General features: G+C 36.6%; 3 protein-coding genes across 3 annotated transcripts in view; 2 read left to right on the forward strand and 1 right to left on the reverse strand.

Moving 5' to 3' along the window:
- The window catches only part of LOC144636127 (protein Smaug homolog 1-like), a 30,812-nt gene extending 24,672 nt beyond the window's left edge, over nucleotides 1–6,140 (forward strand). Inside the window, 4 exon segments of the mRNA XM_078495258.1 lie at nucleotides 91–271; nucleotides 794–878; nucleotides 1,301–1,375; nucleotides 1,700–6,140. Coding sequence (XP_078351384.1) covers nucleotides 91–271; nucleotides 794–878; nucleotides 1,301–1,375; nucleotides 1,700–1,731 — 373 coding nt within the window. The 3' untranslated portion in view covers nucleotides 1,732–6,140.
- Nucleotides 6,141–8,487: 2,347 nt separating this feature from the next.
- LOC144634523 (uncharacterized) lies at nucleotides 8,488–14,170 on the reverse strand. Its single transcript, XM_078493496.1, has 5 exons — nucleotides 13,803–14,170; nucleotides 12,204–12,441; nucleotides 11,169–11,337; nucleotides 10,068–10,178; nucleotides 8,488–9,086 (listed from the first exon to the last, which is right to left on the reverse strand). The coding sequence occupies exons 1-5, from the start codon at nucleotides 14,023–14,025 to the stop codon at nucleotides 8,694–8,696; spliced, it is 1,134 nt and encodes a 377-aa protein (XP_078349622.1). The 5' UTR covers nucleotides 14,026–14,170; the 3' UTR covers nucleotides 8,488–8,693.
- Nucleotides 14,080–16,436, forward strand: LOC144634524 (L-rhamnose mutarotase-like). Its single transcript, XM_078493497.1, has 4 exons — nucleotides 14,080–14,235; nucleotides 14,358–14,451; nucleotides 14,995–15,820; nucleotides 16,250–16,436. Exons 1-3 carry the CDS (start codon nucleotides 14,080–14,082, stop codon nucleotides 15,189–15,191), a joined length of 447 nt encoding a protein of 148 aa, XP_078349623.1. The 3' UTR covers nucleotides 15,192–15,820; nucleotides 16,250–16,436.
- The last annotated feature ends 133 nt before the right edge of the window (nucleotides 16,437–16,569 follow it).

Consider the following 16,569-nt stretch of genomic DNA (forward strand, 5'->3'; position numbering starts at 1 on the left):
GTTCACACTAGATTCTAATTCTGCGTGCCCTGTCGGCACAGTCAGCAAAAAGGTGAAAAACAATTGTTATCCTTTTGTTGCCTATTTCAGATGGTACAACGCAGGCCACAATTCAGGGGAGTCCATTGGAGGGAGCACAGGGCCTCCTGCAGGTTCAGGGGTCATAAATAAGCGTCACAGGGGGTTGCCTCGTAATCCTGCCAAGAATCCTGCTGGTCAGCTTCGAAGCAACAGTGCCGAGACACAAATGCACTCTAATAAGCCAAGACTGGTAAGTGGTTTGCAGTGTTGTTGGTTTGCAGTGTTGGGTTGTCATCTCCTCTAAGGCAGACACCTTCATAACATACGGGAGTGTTGATCCAAATACGTTTCTACCTTAAAAACCCATAATAAAGCAACATTTAGCCCTGTTCAATACTGTCATCCGACAGAGGTGGGCTTATATAGCGGGAGGGCTTATAACCGGATGTATTTTTTTTTTGTTTCCAGATAGATGGGCCTATAACCGGGGGGGGGGGGGGGGGCTTATAAGCGGGAGGGCTTATACCCAGAATTTTACGGTATTTGTTTCAGTATTGTTCACAATGGCCCTGAAAGCCCTGTCCAGTGACCTTTTCTGCATTATGCTTCAATGCCCAGGAACAATGTTTTCGAGATGAGTCTTGAGTGGACAATTTGTAGCTGTAGTATATGTCAGAGTTGTGTTGTAGCTGAATCCAAATGTTTAACATAGCAGAAAAATGCATTTTTTGGAATTGATCTCTAACTGACAACAACTAATTTTGCCTTTCAGGTGAGGTCCCATGCTGTTGTGGGAAGAACAAAGTCACTCCCTCTCAAACCAACTCAACAAACAAGCATTGTTCTTTCTCAGCAGCGTATGTATATTATTATTTTTTTTTTTCATAGTAAAATTTATTTTAGTTGGGCAAATTTTCCTGTAAGTCAATACAGAAAGGCCAAGGAGCACTGACCAGAAGTCGATATTTACAACAACAACAAAACATTTTGAAATCAACCATTTCACAAGTAAAGACATTACAGATCTTGATCTTAAAGACATCACAGATAGGATCTTTGCATGTCGCAGTCATGTGACCTTGTCAATCATAAAAATAGGCAGTAGTACAAAATGGTTGCCAGGAATGAAAAGAGTGTGATAAAATTAGTAAGGCTGCCAATTTTGAGACTGCTGATGCTTATGCGTGATATTTAATTTATAGTGGTTTGAAAGTTTGAAAAATAAAAGTTCATAAAGCTGTGCTGTGGTCTGTAACTAAATGACAATTTTAATTTTTAGTCTCAGCTGATCTTGAGAACATTGATGATGGTCTAGAGTCTCTTTGCCGTAGTGTTACAGAACACGCTCTGTCTGGTAAGTAACTAATTAAAACAATAAATGATGCTTCTTTTAACCACCCAAAAAAATAATTATTGACCTGCCTCCCATATCAAGGGTTCACAGGAGGTCATGGACGTTTGAATCCCCTCTGTAACCTTAAAATTTTTACAGGCTGAAAGAAGCAATTGCTTAACTTGCTTACGCACTGTGAAGATCATTTTATACACTTCACATTTCATAGCAGTTCATAATTGTAATAATTAATGTTAAAACTTGATAAAGTTAATAAATTTAAAGCTTAAAGGTTATGAAAGTACTGTTTTATTAATGGCTCTTATAATTGTTTTTTTTTTTCAGATTCTTCAGACCGCTCATTTGATTATAAATAACATTTCACAAGCAGAGAAGATATAAACGTAAGCAACGCAGTTGCTTAAAAGTGCATGTGGTAGCCGTCATTATTCAATGATGATGGAGCCTGTTATTCCATAGCAAACGTTAAGTCAAATTAGAAGACGACAGTATTAGTATACAAAGATATAAGCCATGATAACTTCATTTGTAATAGTAAACCTCATAGAGGTTAAAATATTAATAATGTTAAGTACAATGTCATTCATATCAGAGCTTGCTTATTGGCAATAAAAAAACAGCATAATATTAAATATAAGTAATATTATTACTATAACTGTTATATTGATGCTAGTCCATTCGACTCTGTTTTTTAATTCTGATACAAGAAAATTCCTGGTGGGAGATGTAGCTATTTAAGATGATGAATCATTTTGTGTTTGACATGTCATGTTTTGTGGTCTTAATTTTCACAACGAGCAGCACTCAAGATTGCCATCTCAGAAAATTTGCCTGTTCTTCAGACATGCAACTTGGTTTTTGTCAAGAGTTTAGTAATTTATTTTAAAATGTATTTTTTGACTAAGATTCTTAAGGCTAATTCAGCATCGTTAATTAGTCTATTGTTAGCAAGATTTGTGTTTCTTCAGTTTTCTTCTTGTTACTCTTAATGTATATAGTTCAGCAATACTGAACACATAAAAGGCAACCACTAAATAGTTGTTTTTTTTTTCACTTTTTTTTGCGTCAAGACCAATCATTTAAAAATTGTAATAGTTACAATATTATGTTGTTCAGTTGTTTTCTAGCAAGTTGTTTTCAGGATATTTTCATAGCTATGATATTTGTTTTCTAACAATCTCTTATTGTGTTTTATTGTTTGTTTGTTTGTTTGTAATTAAACTGTTAACCTGAATCAATAATTTGGGAAGACAGTATAAACAAGGTTGTTGTTGTATTAGTTACAATAGGAAATGGGTCAGCTTATTTCTGTCAGTACTTTCAACAGTGCAACTTCAAAAGCTGTGAGCAATGAATGGTAAGAAGCTTTGAAAGTTTATTGTTTAGTTTCAACTTACATGTACTGTATCGCTGCCACACTTGTTGCATGTGACTTTTCTAGCTTATGCTCCTTGAGTTGTATAAAGCTTTTTTCAACATTTTTCAACTTGTACACTACAGTCAAGCAAATCATGTAGGTTTGATTTACATGAAACAATTCTTGTCGTAGACTTGTTGTAGACTTGCCGTAAGCTTGTCACATACAACCAAGTTTTAGTGTATGAGTTTGCACTATTTTTGGCTGCCTGTAATTTTTACAAACACCGTTACAAGTGCAAGCTTGTTGTTAACATTTATCTTGAAAAAAATTCATTTCTAAACAATGCAGTAAACACTGGTCTTGTTTTAGTTTTATTTCCGTTATTCCACTTTTTAATTAATAGCCTGTAGACTGCAGTTACTAAAGAATTTCTTAAAACCATTAATCTTTCAAAGATAAACTAGACAGACAACCCTTTTTGTACCAAATTTGATGTGGCGTATATATTTGATAACTAATTTTAATACAGATCAGATTAACAATAATTTTTAACTCATTCAAGTCCTGTTTTATTAGTTACTAGAAGTGTGATTTTAACCGAGCTACTGTGTGTGCATAAATTGTACACAAATTATAATGTCCTTAAAGATCTTGCTTTAAAATTTTGCTTGTCACATCCATTTCCACCTCTTGATGGGTGTTTCATTTTTTAATTTCAAGATATGCTGCTTCTACTGCACTCTATATATTTCAGAAAGAACTATTTTAGCAATAGACCACTTCTCGCAACAAGCAATAATGTTTTTATTAATAATAAAAATTATTAAATATTTTAAATTAAGAATCAGGTTCCTTAAATTTAAAAAGTCTATTAATTTTATTTGCAAACTTTAAACGTACGTACTTGAACAAGTGAATTTTACTGATAACTTGAAAAGCCCTTGAATTTTGTGCTAAGTGGAAAAGACCTTGTGTTTCACTCAATAATTATCTTGAATTTAAGTCCTTGAATATTTTGCATGTAGAAAGTACTTCAATTTTACTTACAACATGGAAATTTGGATCTTGTATTTTACTTGCTAACTTGAGTTTTACTTGTTAAAGTGGAAGTCCTTGAACTTTGACTGCAATCTGAAAAAGAACTGGAATTTTACTTGCAAAGTGGAAACGAAATTTAAGTGATCAGATTTTAATCTGATTCAACTACAAGTGGAAAAGGTTATTAGTGTATTTGATAATGTTAACTGTTTTTGAATTTAACTTTCAAACTTAACAGTGCAATCACAGTAATAGGGGGCCACTAAAATCAATGAAAATCAATCACATTTTAATGCAGGATGGAGAATTCCAACTTGATTCCAAGTTGCAACGTTGTATTGCACTGAAAGTTGAATTCGGAACCAGAGAATTTGCATTGTTTCCATTCCGCAAGGTGGTTTGGTTTTTGTTGTCTTGGTGGGCCCCATTGAAGTGGTTGTATTGTAAAAGTCTTTGAATTTTGCTTGATAACTGGAAAGGAACATTACTCCAATTTTTGTTAGCTACAGCCAGATATTGTACCGTACATTTGACGGGACAATATATCATTTTCACATTTATCGTATAAAATGATTGTCATATATCTTCATCATAAACAACAACAAAAACAAAAAAATGCCTATGCTGAATTTTTTTTTTTGTACATGATGAAAAATGTTTGAAACAGCATTTCATCCTAGTTTGTGATAAATTAAAATGGCACAATTATTATTGCTTCCATATGATGGTATTTAAGAGATCAAAAGACCTAAATAAAATGCTGGCATTGTCAATGGATCATAGTCAAATGCAGGTCATACATTAATGGAAGATTTATAAAATAACAGAGTTTATTCTGAATTGACCTGGAAAATAATAAAAGGCGTATCCAATTTACCAACTTGCTATATATAAATTATAGTATTTCATTCCACAGTTCCACTGCACTTTCGAATTTTGACAGAATGTTGTGTAAAGATGCATTAAAAACCTTGTGCAGCATGAAACGGGACTTAACGATTGAGTTCAGATGTTAAGTTTTCGGGGAATAGGAAGGCACACATAAAAGAAATAATGGACCACCCATCAGCCAATGACAAAGTCTGATATAAACCTTTTGTTGTATGTAGCCCTTAGAATTTTCATTTTCAATATTTCATTTTGGAGTCCTTACCCCTTAATGGGGAGTGGACTTTGGTCAAAGGGATGAAATCATTTACATTTTGTTACCTATTTGTTTAAAACTGTTTGCAATTCTGACATCTTGACAGTTTGTTGTTAAATGTTCTTGTTTGCAATTTATCTAAACGTTAGATGTTAGAAAAAGTGAGAATTATTACTAGGGGGAATTAAGTGATATTCTAGGATCTCATTAGCGTTTTTTTCTATTGTTAATGACTGATAAATGAATTGTGTGGAAACTGTCTTCTAAAGTAGGCCTTCATGTTGAATATGAAATAGAAAGTATTTTCAAGAAGTTATTAATAATTGGGTTACTGCCTTAGTTTAACTTAATGTACGTTGTTATTAAGTCCCCAATGAATACTGTTATGTACAACAACTTAATGCCAATGTTATTATATTATTTATAGAATGGTTAAAGTACAACCAGTTAGATTATTTTCAATACTTTTGAGGTGTAACAAAAGGTCAGCAAGAACTTATGCAAAATTTCTAGAAGTGTTTGATGTTGAAAACTTGCTGTGCGAGTTATTAATTGACATTGCCTTCAAGAATTGTATTGGTATTTTGAGTCCTTGTTGCTCGTCATATGTTTTGAAAGTGGATTTCAATTTTGCTTAAAGCAAACCTCTACAGTTGGAACAAGTTATTTTTCAAGTTTTTTTTTTCAGATTACAGAACTGAAAATGGTTCAAGATAAGTTGCAAATCATTGCAGTATTAATGCATTTTGTTTAGCTTTTGTTTAAATAATATCATTTTGATTCGTTTGTTACTCTGTTGCCCATTTTCATCCCAATTTTTGCATCAAATTATATTTTAAACACTACTAGCAGTTTTTTTTTTTTTTCATTTTTTTAAACCTTTTTTTCATTTTGCAGCACATTTTAAACAATTTGACAACAATTTGTTCCAACAGTGGTGGTTTTCCCTTAAGTGACGTTACAAAACTTGGTTTAAGTATTACTTGTGACCCCATGGGTTGTAGTTTTAATAATTATTATAAGAGTTAAGTGCTGTGAGTGACTTGTTCACATACAGTTCTCGTTTATAAACGTTCTTTGTAAGACTGACGTTTGTATTTAGTGTAAAAGTGGAGTTAGCTTGGAAAGTGCAGAGCTGTGGAACAGAAAATGAATAATATTATAAAGTACATGTAGGAGATTTTTTTCTTGCAGCAACTGCAATAAACTGTTGTTAAATGAAACTGTAGTGTTGTTTATGGCTTGGGGTGGTATGCCAGGGCTCAATCCCAGGGGGGAGGAGGGTACTTGGGATTACAAGTGACAGGGATGATCAAATGGGGGCAAAAATCAAGACCCCAAAAAATCCTTAGGGCTTCCAACAAAACCCAAAAATATCCCTAGACCAAAAATTAACCCCCAAAACATCACAGTAAAACATGTTTGTTTGTTCTTTATTCGCAGAACTACGCAACCAAGGCAATACCGCGAATCTTTAGATTGTTTTTTATACCCCAAAAAATCCCCACTTTAATAAAAGAAAAATACTTGCCAAATTTTCCTACCCAAAAAAATCTTGGAATCGAAAATTTCAAACCCCCCAAAAAACCCTCGATCACCCCCGTCACTTGAAATCCCGAGTACCCCCTGGGGGTTCAATACCCACAGGTCAGGACTAGGGATCTTTGTGTTGTGTTGCTGGGCGTGGGACTTAGAGGCTTCTTTGAGTGTCTATCCCACGTCAGCCTGCTGCTAAAAGAGTGCAAAAAGTTTTGAAATGTTTAAAATTACTATGTCACGGATAATTTTTGAACCAGAATTTTGAACAGCCAAAATTTATATTTGTGTCGCAGGAAACCTAAAAAATAATAGTCCACTTTTATTAAAAATTGCTATATTAGAGCACTGAAATTATTAACGAGCATCTTTGGCTGCAGATGGCTCGAATGGAAATGGATTGCAATTTGAAAATGTTAGCCAATGTTTTCAAGTTGTTTCTGCACGCCTTCAAAAAGTCGATATTTATAGCCGTAACTTGATTTCTATCCGCAAATTAAGGTTATGTCTTCCTTTCGATGTTCAAAGATAATGTTTAAGGGTTTAGTTGCCTACCACTAATTTCCAAACAGTTTTGACCAAAAATCTGCGAAATCTCCGTGACATAGCTCCTTTAACTGTGCCTGGGTTACCTGGTGGTATCGAAGCTTTGTTTACTGACCACGAGGATGACCTTGGGGCAGTTCTGTGGTCAGCAAAAACGACAAAACAGGGACTATAAGGCTACAAATACCACTTCATTGACTGACTGTGCTCGCACTTAACTGTGGTGGCTTTGAATGAGAACAAACAACAACAAAAAACACAAAACTTGGCCATGTGCCAAAATTCCAATCTGTGTTTGCCATTTCCACGCATTTTACCTGGAAATTTCCAAATTATCTGTCAAGCTGTGCCAACCTGAGGCCTTAAAAGGGGTTACCTGGTAAGTTGAATGGGCTTGAAAGTTTTTTGTGTTAGCTCTTACAGAAAATTAACTGATAGAAGAAGTTACCAACTGCAGTGATTTGTGTGAAGATGCCCTTTACCCGGCTCATTGAAGATGAAGATAGTCAGTCATTTTCGCCTTGTGTCACATGTCCAGTCTAGACATGACACGTCACGTCATGCGAGGATATTTGGTGTGTTTCTGTATTTGGAACCCATTCAGTGCATAGGACTAACTTTTAAGTGGCTACTAACGTGTTGGGTTTTACAATGCAAAACAATTTTTCATTAGTCATTTGATGGCACATTGAGTAGTGAAGGGAGGCTCCTGATCCACTTGACAATGAATTATGCATGACTAATCATCAGGAAGCAGATTAAAAGTGTTTGTTTCTTGATGCTTTTTATAATGGCAAGATTGCATGCTCCGGACACAAATTATGATGTGCAATGTGTATTCAACCCAGGGACAATAAGCCAATTCCGATATATTAATATTATAACTTGGCGCCGAGGCAAAAGAACCTGAACCTTGACATGATATCTTTTGTTTTATTCCCCCAAGCCTCGAAGCCAAATTAGAATTTTAATATATCGGAAATGGCCCATTCCTAACCAAGGACGTGGCTCACACTCAACTTGCAGATTTTTTTTTTTCCTGTATACCCCCACTTCGAGACCCTGGGTCAAACCTATGGGGCAATGTTTCTTCTCAATCATTAGTAACGACTTTTCTCATGTAAAAAAATGTCTTGAGAGGAGGGTAACTTTTCTTCCAGGCAGGGACAATAGTTATTTTTCTTCACATGACAGGTCCTTGCTTAACATTGATTGTGAATGATTGAATCACCTACCAGGGAGAAGTCTGGACACACACACAGCATGTGTGAAACGTAGGGCCAATTTTTGGCTCAGTTGACAGGGACAATGTCTCATATAAGTGCTTAATAAAAGATGACTCGGCTGAGAGGGTTACCCACCTACCAGAGACAACTTTGTTCCTTCATGTTAACAGGCCCTAAGTCTGAATTCCTACAACGTCTTAAGTTTTGTATATAAATGAAAACAATGTACAGAACAACATGATTGTTTGCTTATTTGTTTGTAAGTCTGTTTATTTTAAATAATTTATTATAAATATTTGTGTTTGAAAACTGCTACCACAACAGGTATGGAAGAAAAAATTCCATTTTGATCTGAAAAAAGTGGACAAAAGCCAACCTGTGGATGTACCACAACTAATTCCCATTTTATTTATTATAAATATTATTTTCATTTAAATAACTACATTGTCATGTTGTTTACATTATAGATTAGCTTGCAGAAAATACACCTCTTAATATTTCACCTACTGACATTCTATTAAGTTCAGTGCTGACATCAGACTCAGCGTCATCAATAAATGGTTCATCTTGTACCTTAAAATATGATTGAATAACCCCTCGGCACATAGGGCAATATTTAAGCTGTTGAAAACACAATCCACAGACGCATGCATGCCGACATGGTAGGAAAGCCCTGGTTACAGGCAGTGCTCGACAAACGATGCAGACTGCATTAATTAAGTCTGACAAGGGAGAAAAACTGATGTCTTCAGGTGATGATGATAATGATGACGATGATGATGCTACTTGAGTAGAAGTACTTTGACTGGATGACAAGGTCTGGGTTTCTGTGTTGTCATCACTCTCAACTACAAATAGTTTCTGTGGATTATAAAAAGTAGACAGTAGGTATTAATAGACTTCAAAGACCAAGGAGCAGACGTTCGAGGGTGAATAAAACCCAGAAAGTGATGAAAATAGTTATAGACAGTGAAGGAAAGTGCACCTAGGGACCCATTCTTTTGGGACTATTCTGACTATTCTCATTCCGGTTTATGAATAGCAGAATACACGGAATATCAATTCTCAAACGAACGCATATTCTGAAAACGGAATACTAGTGGCGGAAGCAACCTGAGAACTACACTGTATTGTATCTGCACACGCGCGAGTTGTGAACGACCTGGGGTGACAGGCGTGGCCGGCCATGTGTGACTTCTCGCCAACACTATCCCAAAGAAATGCATATTCTGCTTATTCTGAGTAAACCATATTCCGTTCATTCCGTTCATTCTGCTATTGGGAGCAGAATGAACAGAATAGTACTCCGTTCATTCCGAAAACGGAATAGGTCCCAAAAGAATGCGAACACCGTCTGTTCCGAGTATTCCCATTCCAAAATAGTCCCAAAAGAATGCGCCCTAGGTCTTTACTTATCAGAGGATTTGGTTATAGGGGATATTAAGGATTTTATAACCAAGAAAAACAATGTTTAACAGAATTTTATTGGAATCCTAAGCGCTGCCCTCAACCTCATTCTAAGTGTCTCTCTTCTACCCAATCTCATCCCTAGAGCCCACTGTTCTTATGGTCAGCAGCAAGAACATGGAATCTGGCCAACTCCAACTTTTTGAGCATGTGCAGAGTGCTCATTATCAATTGTCAGCCAATCAGCTTTGAGGGGAAATGGATAATAAACCACATTATAAAGGGCTCTGGTGACAAGGTTGTCTGCTATACCCACCCTACATCCTGGAAATGAATAACAATAATTTTTATTGCTTTTTTACTGGCCCTGAGCATTAATGTCATGCAATCAAAGCCTTGAACTTCTGCATTATGGATTCATTTGGCATTACTTACCTTCATGCTGTATATTTTCCCTTCTGCAGTCTGAACACACTGCATCGCTATGCTGCTGGTGCATTTACCAGCTGGAGAATGCGAAAAGTTTATTGCTGTTATAAGGGCAACCTGAAATGAGAGTAAAAGTAAAATTATGACATATCCCAGTTCACTTAAATTGCCTTTACTATTTTTCTCTCTCACTGGTTCACTTTCTTTATCTTTACCGTAAACAAGAGGATCAATCACTGTCTCAAACTCAAAAACCTCAAGAATTGTCAAGGACCAAACATTCCTTTTTGTTTGGCTCTAGAAATGATGTGTGAGGCATGAGTGCAGGATGAGAATAGTTTGAATACGCATTTGTTTACGATAAATTCTACTAACAGCTTACCGACAGCTTACCAAGAGGCTACCGACAGATCACCAACATATTACCCTGGAACTGTCGGCCGACAGTTGGCCAACAGTGTGCCGACAGGCTATTCTTGGAGCTGTTCTTCATTCACACAGATATGGGAGGCATGAGGGAGTAATTGTGTGCAAAAGAGCTTTTGAGTCTGCAGGGTGAGCAAGGTGCCAAAATAAACTATAAATAAGGCACTTTCAGTGTCTTTCCCCAATATTTCCAATCTTGATTTTCCCAGTCTTTCTGGATAGTTTTAAGGAGCTGGGTTTTCGCCCCAACAAACTTGTGCACAAATACAGACTGTTTTGCAAACTACACACTGTCACATATACTTGGGCCAATATCATGTCCACCGCACATAAAGCCCGGCTAACCCAGATAGGACTGCTCTCATGCTTTGGTAGCTCAGTGGTAGAGCATTGCACCGGTAACGCAAAGGTCGTGGGTTCAAATCCCGCTGAGAGCCTGAAAAATTTTTTTAGGTTTTTTCAGTAGTATGGCCGCACTCACACATTTATCATATTCCATTGCTACTGCTGGACACATTTTCATTTTTGCACATTTTGTGTAAACATGTTCTGAACACTGATACAATTGACTTACTTGACTTATGGCCATAAGCCCTAAGTGGGCAAAGGGCCTGAGATACTGATACAATTATTCTCAGTTAATATAAAATAATTACATCAACTACATCCAAGGTGCCTTACAATGTCAGTTAGCTGTTGTGTTCCAAGTTCATCTCTCCCACACATCTCTACAGTCACGACTAGTGCATACGTCAAGCTGCTTGTGGTGACATTACTACTTGTCGGTGATTCATATTCCGCATCTGACGCAGGCACAGCAGAGATTTCCACATCTGACCCAGAATCATAGCTGTTTATATTAAGGATAGGTAACAAACAAATCAATGGTATAAGCCCCCCAGGGGTAGGGGGTACCCTGTATATTTCTGGGTGGGGGTGTGCCACTGGGAATTTCAAACCCTTACCCTATACCAGACCATATTCAGCTGATTTTGCAACCCTATACTAAACTATACACCGAAAATTCCTACCTTATCCCAGACTTAAATTTTTTAGTACCATATCACTATCAGTGTTTTAATGGAAAACCATTTGTCAACAACAATGCCACAAAGATTTTATTTACGTTTAAGAAAGCCTCTTTCTCTTCTGAGTTTCTATTCCTATTCTGGACTTAATTTGTCATACTACCCATCAGTTTCCCGGCAAATGCTACCCTTTTCGAGACCAAAACTCTCTGATTTCTATACCTTATCCCATCCTAAACTGCTTGAAAACCATATCCTTGACAGTGAACTATATATAACTCATATATGGGAGTCCCTCCCCCACTGTTCCTCCAGAATATTAAAGAAAATTTATGGAATGATGATGATGATGACAACAACAATGACCATGATGAAGATGGCAGTTGACGATGATGGTGGTAAGGTGACGATGATGATGATGACAATGATCGTCATGTTGAGTTAATTAAAGGGAAGTTCAAGTCTGTTCCGTCCCATACTTGTAGAAGCCAAATACGGTTCGTCAGTACAAGTGCAACATGAAGCGACCTTATCACTCTCCATAGCAGAAGTGTATATTTATGATTGCAAAGTTGAATGTGTGAAACACCTGAGACTGTTAGGAAACAACAAAATCTTGCTCAGTGGGAATTTATATGAGAACTAGACTTTAAATCCATAAAATGGATTTCTATTTTTTCCAGGATACAATTCGGATGCACTTCGGTCCTTGTATGAACCTTGCAAGATATGCTCCAGGGGAATGACAGACATGCTAGGTGCCTCTTCTAAATCTGAATCATTGCTGTCATCTTGGGAATCATCAAATGTGCTTCTTTGTTGTTTGTTCTCTTCGCAAAGGGCAGCGTCTATTGCAGTTTTCCTTACTTCCCAGTAGAATGTCGCGTAGCATGGGACAGTTGTACTCAGTAAAAACTCTATCACACCTAGAAATTGAAAATTATTTGTCTGTTATTAACTAATAATTAATTGATAATAACAGACTATTAAAAAGTTGGTCAGAAACTAACATGAGTAAACTACAAAGTTCTTTTCATTGGAAATTTGTGTCAATAACAGATTGCTCCACCTGCTTGCTACATGTACCTTATTCTTACTAATTTTGGGGGGTACTTCATTTCATGAAAATTTAAGAGCTGAATTTCGCAAGTATTGATTTTCCCAATTGCAAGAAAAATTAGAGCAAAAGTGTATTAAAGTATTCACCGACAAACTTACCTTTTTCTTCATTATTAACGCCAGATATCCTTGCAGAACAAAAAATAACGAGTAGAGGAACCTTGACGCTATTTCAAACCGACGTTTCAGCTCATCGGAAATTCTTGAAGTAAACGAACTGTAATGGCGGACAAAAAAACTTCATGTATGCTGTCACCGAAGTGTAACGTTTCAACGAATTCAAAACAAAAACGAAAACAAACCCCGAGTCTGCGCAGTACGGACTGGAAATCAGCTTTAAATTTCACGATTTTGTTAGTGTTTTATGGGTCATTTGTCAAAGACTACTAGAAATAATTAAACAAAGGTCTGGCTCAATGTAACTACAAGGAGCCTGCAAATGGAAACTGGTGACTCTACTAAAGAGGTTCTGGCCAATTAACAAGCTGAAGAAAATTAACAGTTATCAGAAGAAGGGTGCTAGTCAAAAACAAGACAGAAAAATATTTTTCAAGGGTTGATAGTTGCAGTTCCGAACATATAATATTTTTATTGTTTTGATATTACATATAATTTTCGCGTTCTTGAATTTTTTTGCGTTCTTACCGGTAAATGACCGTTGAACGGTCGGAATGTTGCTCATTACTCGGGTTAACTTTTATTGCAAAATCAGCTTAAATTTTGCATGTTTTTTTGCACGTGTATTTCGTGATTATTTTGAAATTGTGAAAATTAGTAAAAATAAGGTATATGTAAATTTATGCTGGAGCTTGTCTGACATGAAATTATGAGAGTAAAAGTCCCTTTGTCCAATCTCTTGGATACAAAGGAAATAGCTTAAAGTATTCTGGCTCAGATTGTAGATAATTTTTGGATATTTGAAGTTAATTGGTTTTGGAATCAACCTGAAAGCTTTATGTTGCATTTACTTCAATTTACTGTAATTTTCATAATTCACCATTCATAAATTTATACAGCTGATTTATATGTAAAAAGTTTCTTTCTAAAGGTGAGCCTATTTTTACTCAGTCTCTGATTGGGTAATCGGTTATTAAAAGTAGGCTTGGGAAATTGACTAATTTGTGTAATTTTACATATCTTTTAAGAATTTTATGCAATATCCGATCACCTGGATTTGTTGAATTTTTCTTCTGGTCAGCTGACTTCAGTTTCAACAGAAATGGATTCTTTACACCAACCATATGCTGCGATGGGATTTCCCTTGGTGGAAGATTAACATAATCAAACATGGCCTCTCTTTCCATGACACCAAGTCTGATTATAAACCGGCCCAAAAGGAGAAAACATCCCACAATTACAAGAGCTGAAAGAATACTAACCCAATCCGCCATCTTGATCGCCTGCGATTTTTTCAGCGGCAATTTTCATAAAAAGGTTGGTACTTCATGCAACGCGTACAGTCTTTGGCGTTTCTGAAAAGAGGGGGCAAGATGTCTTCGACTTCAGTTCCTAAAATTGCCAAGAGATTGGGATCTGTCATCAAGTTAAAGCCAGAACTGTACGAAAAGTACAAAGAACTTCATGCTGCAGTATGGCCACAGGTAATAAGTAATTTCTGAAGCCAGAAAATCAGTGGTTTCTCTATATCGTAAACCCCCCGCCCCCCCTCTTCAATAGATGATACGCTATGTTTTTTTCATGGATTATCCATGGTTTTTTGCAGGTGTTACAACGAATATATGACAGCAATATAAGGAACTACACTATTTATTATGATAAACATCACCACTTATTGTTTTCTCACATGGAATATATCGGTAAGTTTTGTTTTAACTCATTAATGCCGCCAGAGGAAACCCCTCAGAAATGGCTTTCCAAGGCTCGGGGGGTGGACGTTTAATGGAATTGCCCTATTTGATCAAAGTTATTGGAACCATTTTGTTCCTTTGTTCCTTCAAGTGATTAATTATTAACTTGATTATTTGCTAATATGAACTAACAAAGATATTATTAACTTTCAGTTGTAAGATAATTGCAATATTGCGGTTTTCAGTGAACTGTGAACTCTGAAATTCAAACTCCAACTAACGATTGCGTTTTTCGCTGCCGTCAATCATAATTATGGCGACAGCTAACGAACCATGAAAAACAGAAACAAACAAAATGGATCAAAAATTATCAATCACAATCAAGAGACGTGACCTTTAAGGTAGCTGAAGTGAACGTCTGTTTCCCGAGAGGTCCGATAAGATGATTGACGGCAGCAAAAAGCATGACCTTTGGTTGAGGATTGAATTTCAGAGGTCGCATATCACCGAAAACCGCAGTAATAAAAATATCCCACTTTGAATTTAATTCAGGGGATGACTTAGAAAAGGACATGGCAGCCATTGGAAGTGATCTGATCACCAAAGAATGGTGGAAGGTCTGTGAACCTTGCCAGGAATCATTAGAATGGACAGGTCCTCCGCCAAGTGAGGGCGGCAAAGGAGGCAACTGGTGGGCACCCATGGAGGAAGTGTTCCATGACGGCCATCCAGCCACACAGTATAAATAGAATGATGAAGTGCTCCAAGTGCCACAATCATAATTTTTTGATAATTTCATAAATTATACAGACGAAGCTCTCTTAACAGACACTCTCGTAAGCGGACAGCTCTACTTACGGGCATCTCATTACGGCCACCCCGTTTTAACTCCCATACAAACTCTGTATTTTTACATTCTCGTAAGCGGACATTCCCGTAAGCGGCCGCGGACACTTTCCGATATTACGACTTAGACTTTTTCTTTGTTTTTAAGCTCCCGTAAGCGGACACCGCAAAGAAAATCATATAAAAAACCTCTGTATCTTGTATTAATCAATCAACTTCACATCGCCATTCGTCACAATGATTTTACTGCAATTACAGTACCATATTTCAGTGTTTGTTTTGTCGTCATCCACGTCCGGTTACATTTCGAAACACCACTAACATGCATATTACCATTATGTTAGCTGGGCAAGCTCCCGTAAGCGGCCATCTATCCCCTACACCTCTAGTGGCCGCTTACAAGAACCATTCTCGTAAGCAGCCAGTTCCAGTTGCGGACACTTTTTTCGCGTCCCGAGGGTGTCCGCTTATGAGAGCTTCGACTGTATTTTAAATAGTAAATTATATTTTTAACAGAAAGTAAGTGAGTACCGTATTTATTCGATTAAGCGCCCAACCTCGAATAAGCGCCCACCTCGAATAAGCACCCACCCTGAAGGTAGGAAAAGTTAATAAGCGCCCAGCCTCGAATAAGCGCCCACCCCGCCCCACAAAAAAGGTGAAGTGCAGAAGAGGAGTTAAAATTGAGCAAGTACAACTAAGAGACTTTCTCGAAGACCGATTTTTTTCTTAGTATTTTACAGAAACTTTCAATGAACAGTTACAATTCTGCTTTGGTACATCTTCACGTTTTGTTATTACTTATTGTTTTGTTACAAAATCAACTTACTACTTGCTGAAAATGGTGAAAATTTAATAAGCGCCCAGCCTCGAATAAGCGCCCACCTCGAATAAGTGCCCACTCTCAAGGTCCAAAAATTTAATAAGCGCCCAGGGCGCTTAATCGAATAAATACGGTAAGTAAGAACAGACCAAGTACAGAAAATAAATCCAAATCCTGATAGAAACCTAGTAGAGTTTCCATTTTTTGGTGCAAAATCAGAAGTAGCATCAGCACTCTAAAAGTTACTTACCCATCTTGTCATGGTTAAAAAACTGTAAGCTCAGTCTTATGCCTTGTAAAAATAAAAGAAAATTTTTTGACTTAACTACCGGTAGTCTCTAAAATATACAAAAAGTGCTCAAAGCATTTATATGTTTTTTTACCTGACTACTAGGGATCTTGGACATAAAATTATAATAAAAAATTGTTTTTTATTGTTTCATATTTTGCTTCATTTT

This window comes from Oculina patagonica, chromosome 13 (genome assembly GCF_052425735.1).
Source record: "Oculina patagonica isolate OP01 chromosome 13, crgOcupat, whole genome shotgun sequence".
NCBI lineage: Eukaryota > Metazoa > Cnidaria > Anthozoa > Scleractinia > Oculinidae > Oculina > Oculina patagonica.

Excerpts from the sequence above, each read along its gene's own strand:
- LOC144634523 (XM_078493496.1), bottom strand. The coding sequence starts at position 14,025 with ATGGCGGATTGGGTTAGTATTCTTTCAGCTCTTGTAATTGTGGGATGT. Across the intron at positions 11,338-12,203 it reads GACCGAAGTGCATCCGAATT|CTATGATTCTGGGTCAGATG; the intron begins GTATCCTGGAAA and ends TAATATAAACAG. Across the intron at positions 10,179-11,168 it reads CACAACAGCTAACTGACATT|GTTGCCCTTATAACAGCAAT; the intron begins GTAAGGCACCTT and ends CTCTCATTTCAG.
- LOC144634524 (XM_078493497.1), top strand. The coding sequence starts at position 14,080 with ATGCAACGCGTACAGTCTTTGGCGTTTCTGAAAAGAGGGGGCAAGATG. Across the intron at positions 14,236-14,357 it reads ATGCTGCAGTATGGCCACAG|GTGTTACAACGAATATATGA; the intron begins GTAATAAGTAAT and ends GGTTTTTTGCAG. Across the intron at positions 14,452-14,994 it reads TTCTCACATGGAATATATCG|GGGATGACTTAGAAAAGGAC; the intron begins GTAAGTTTTGTT and ends AATTTAATTCAG.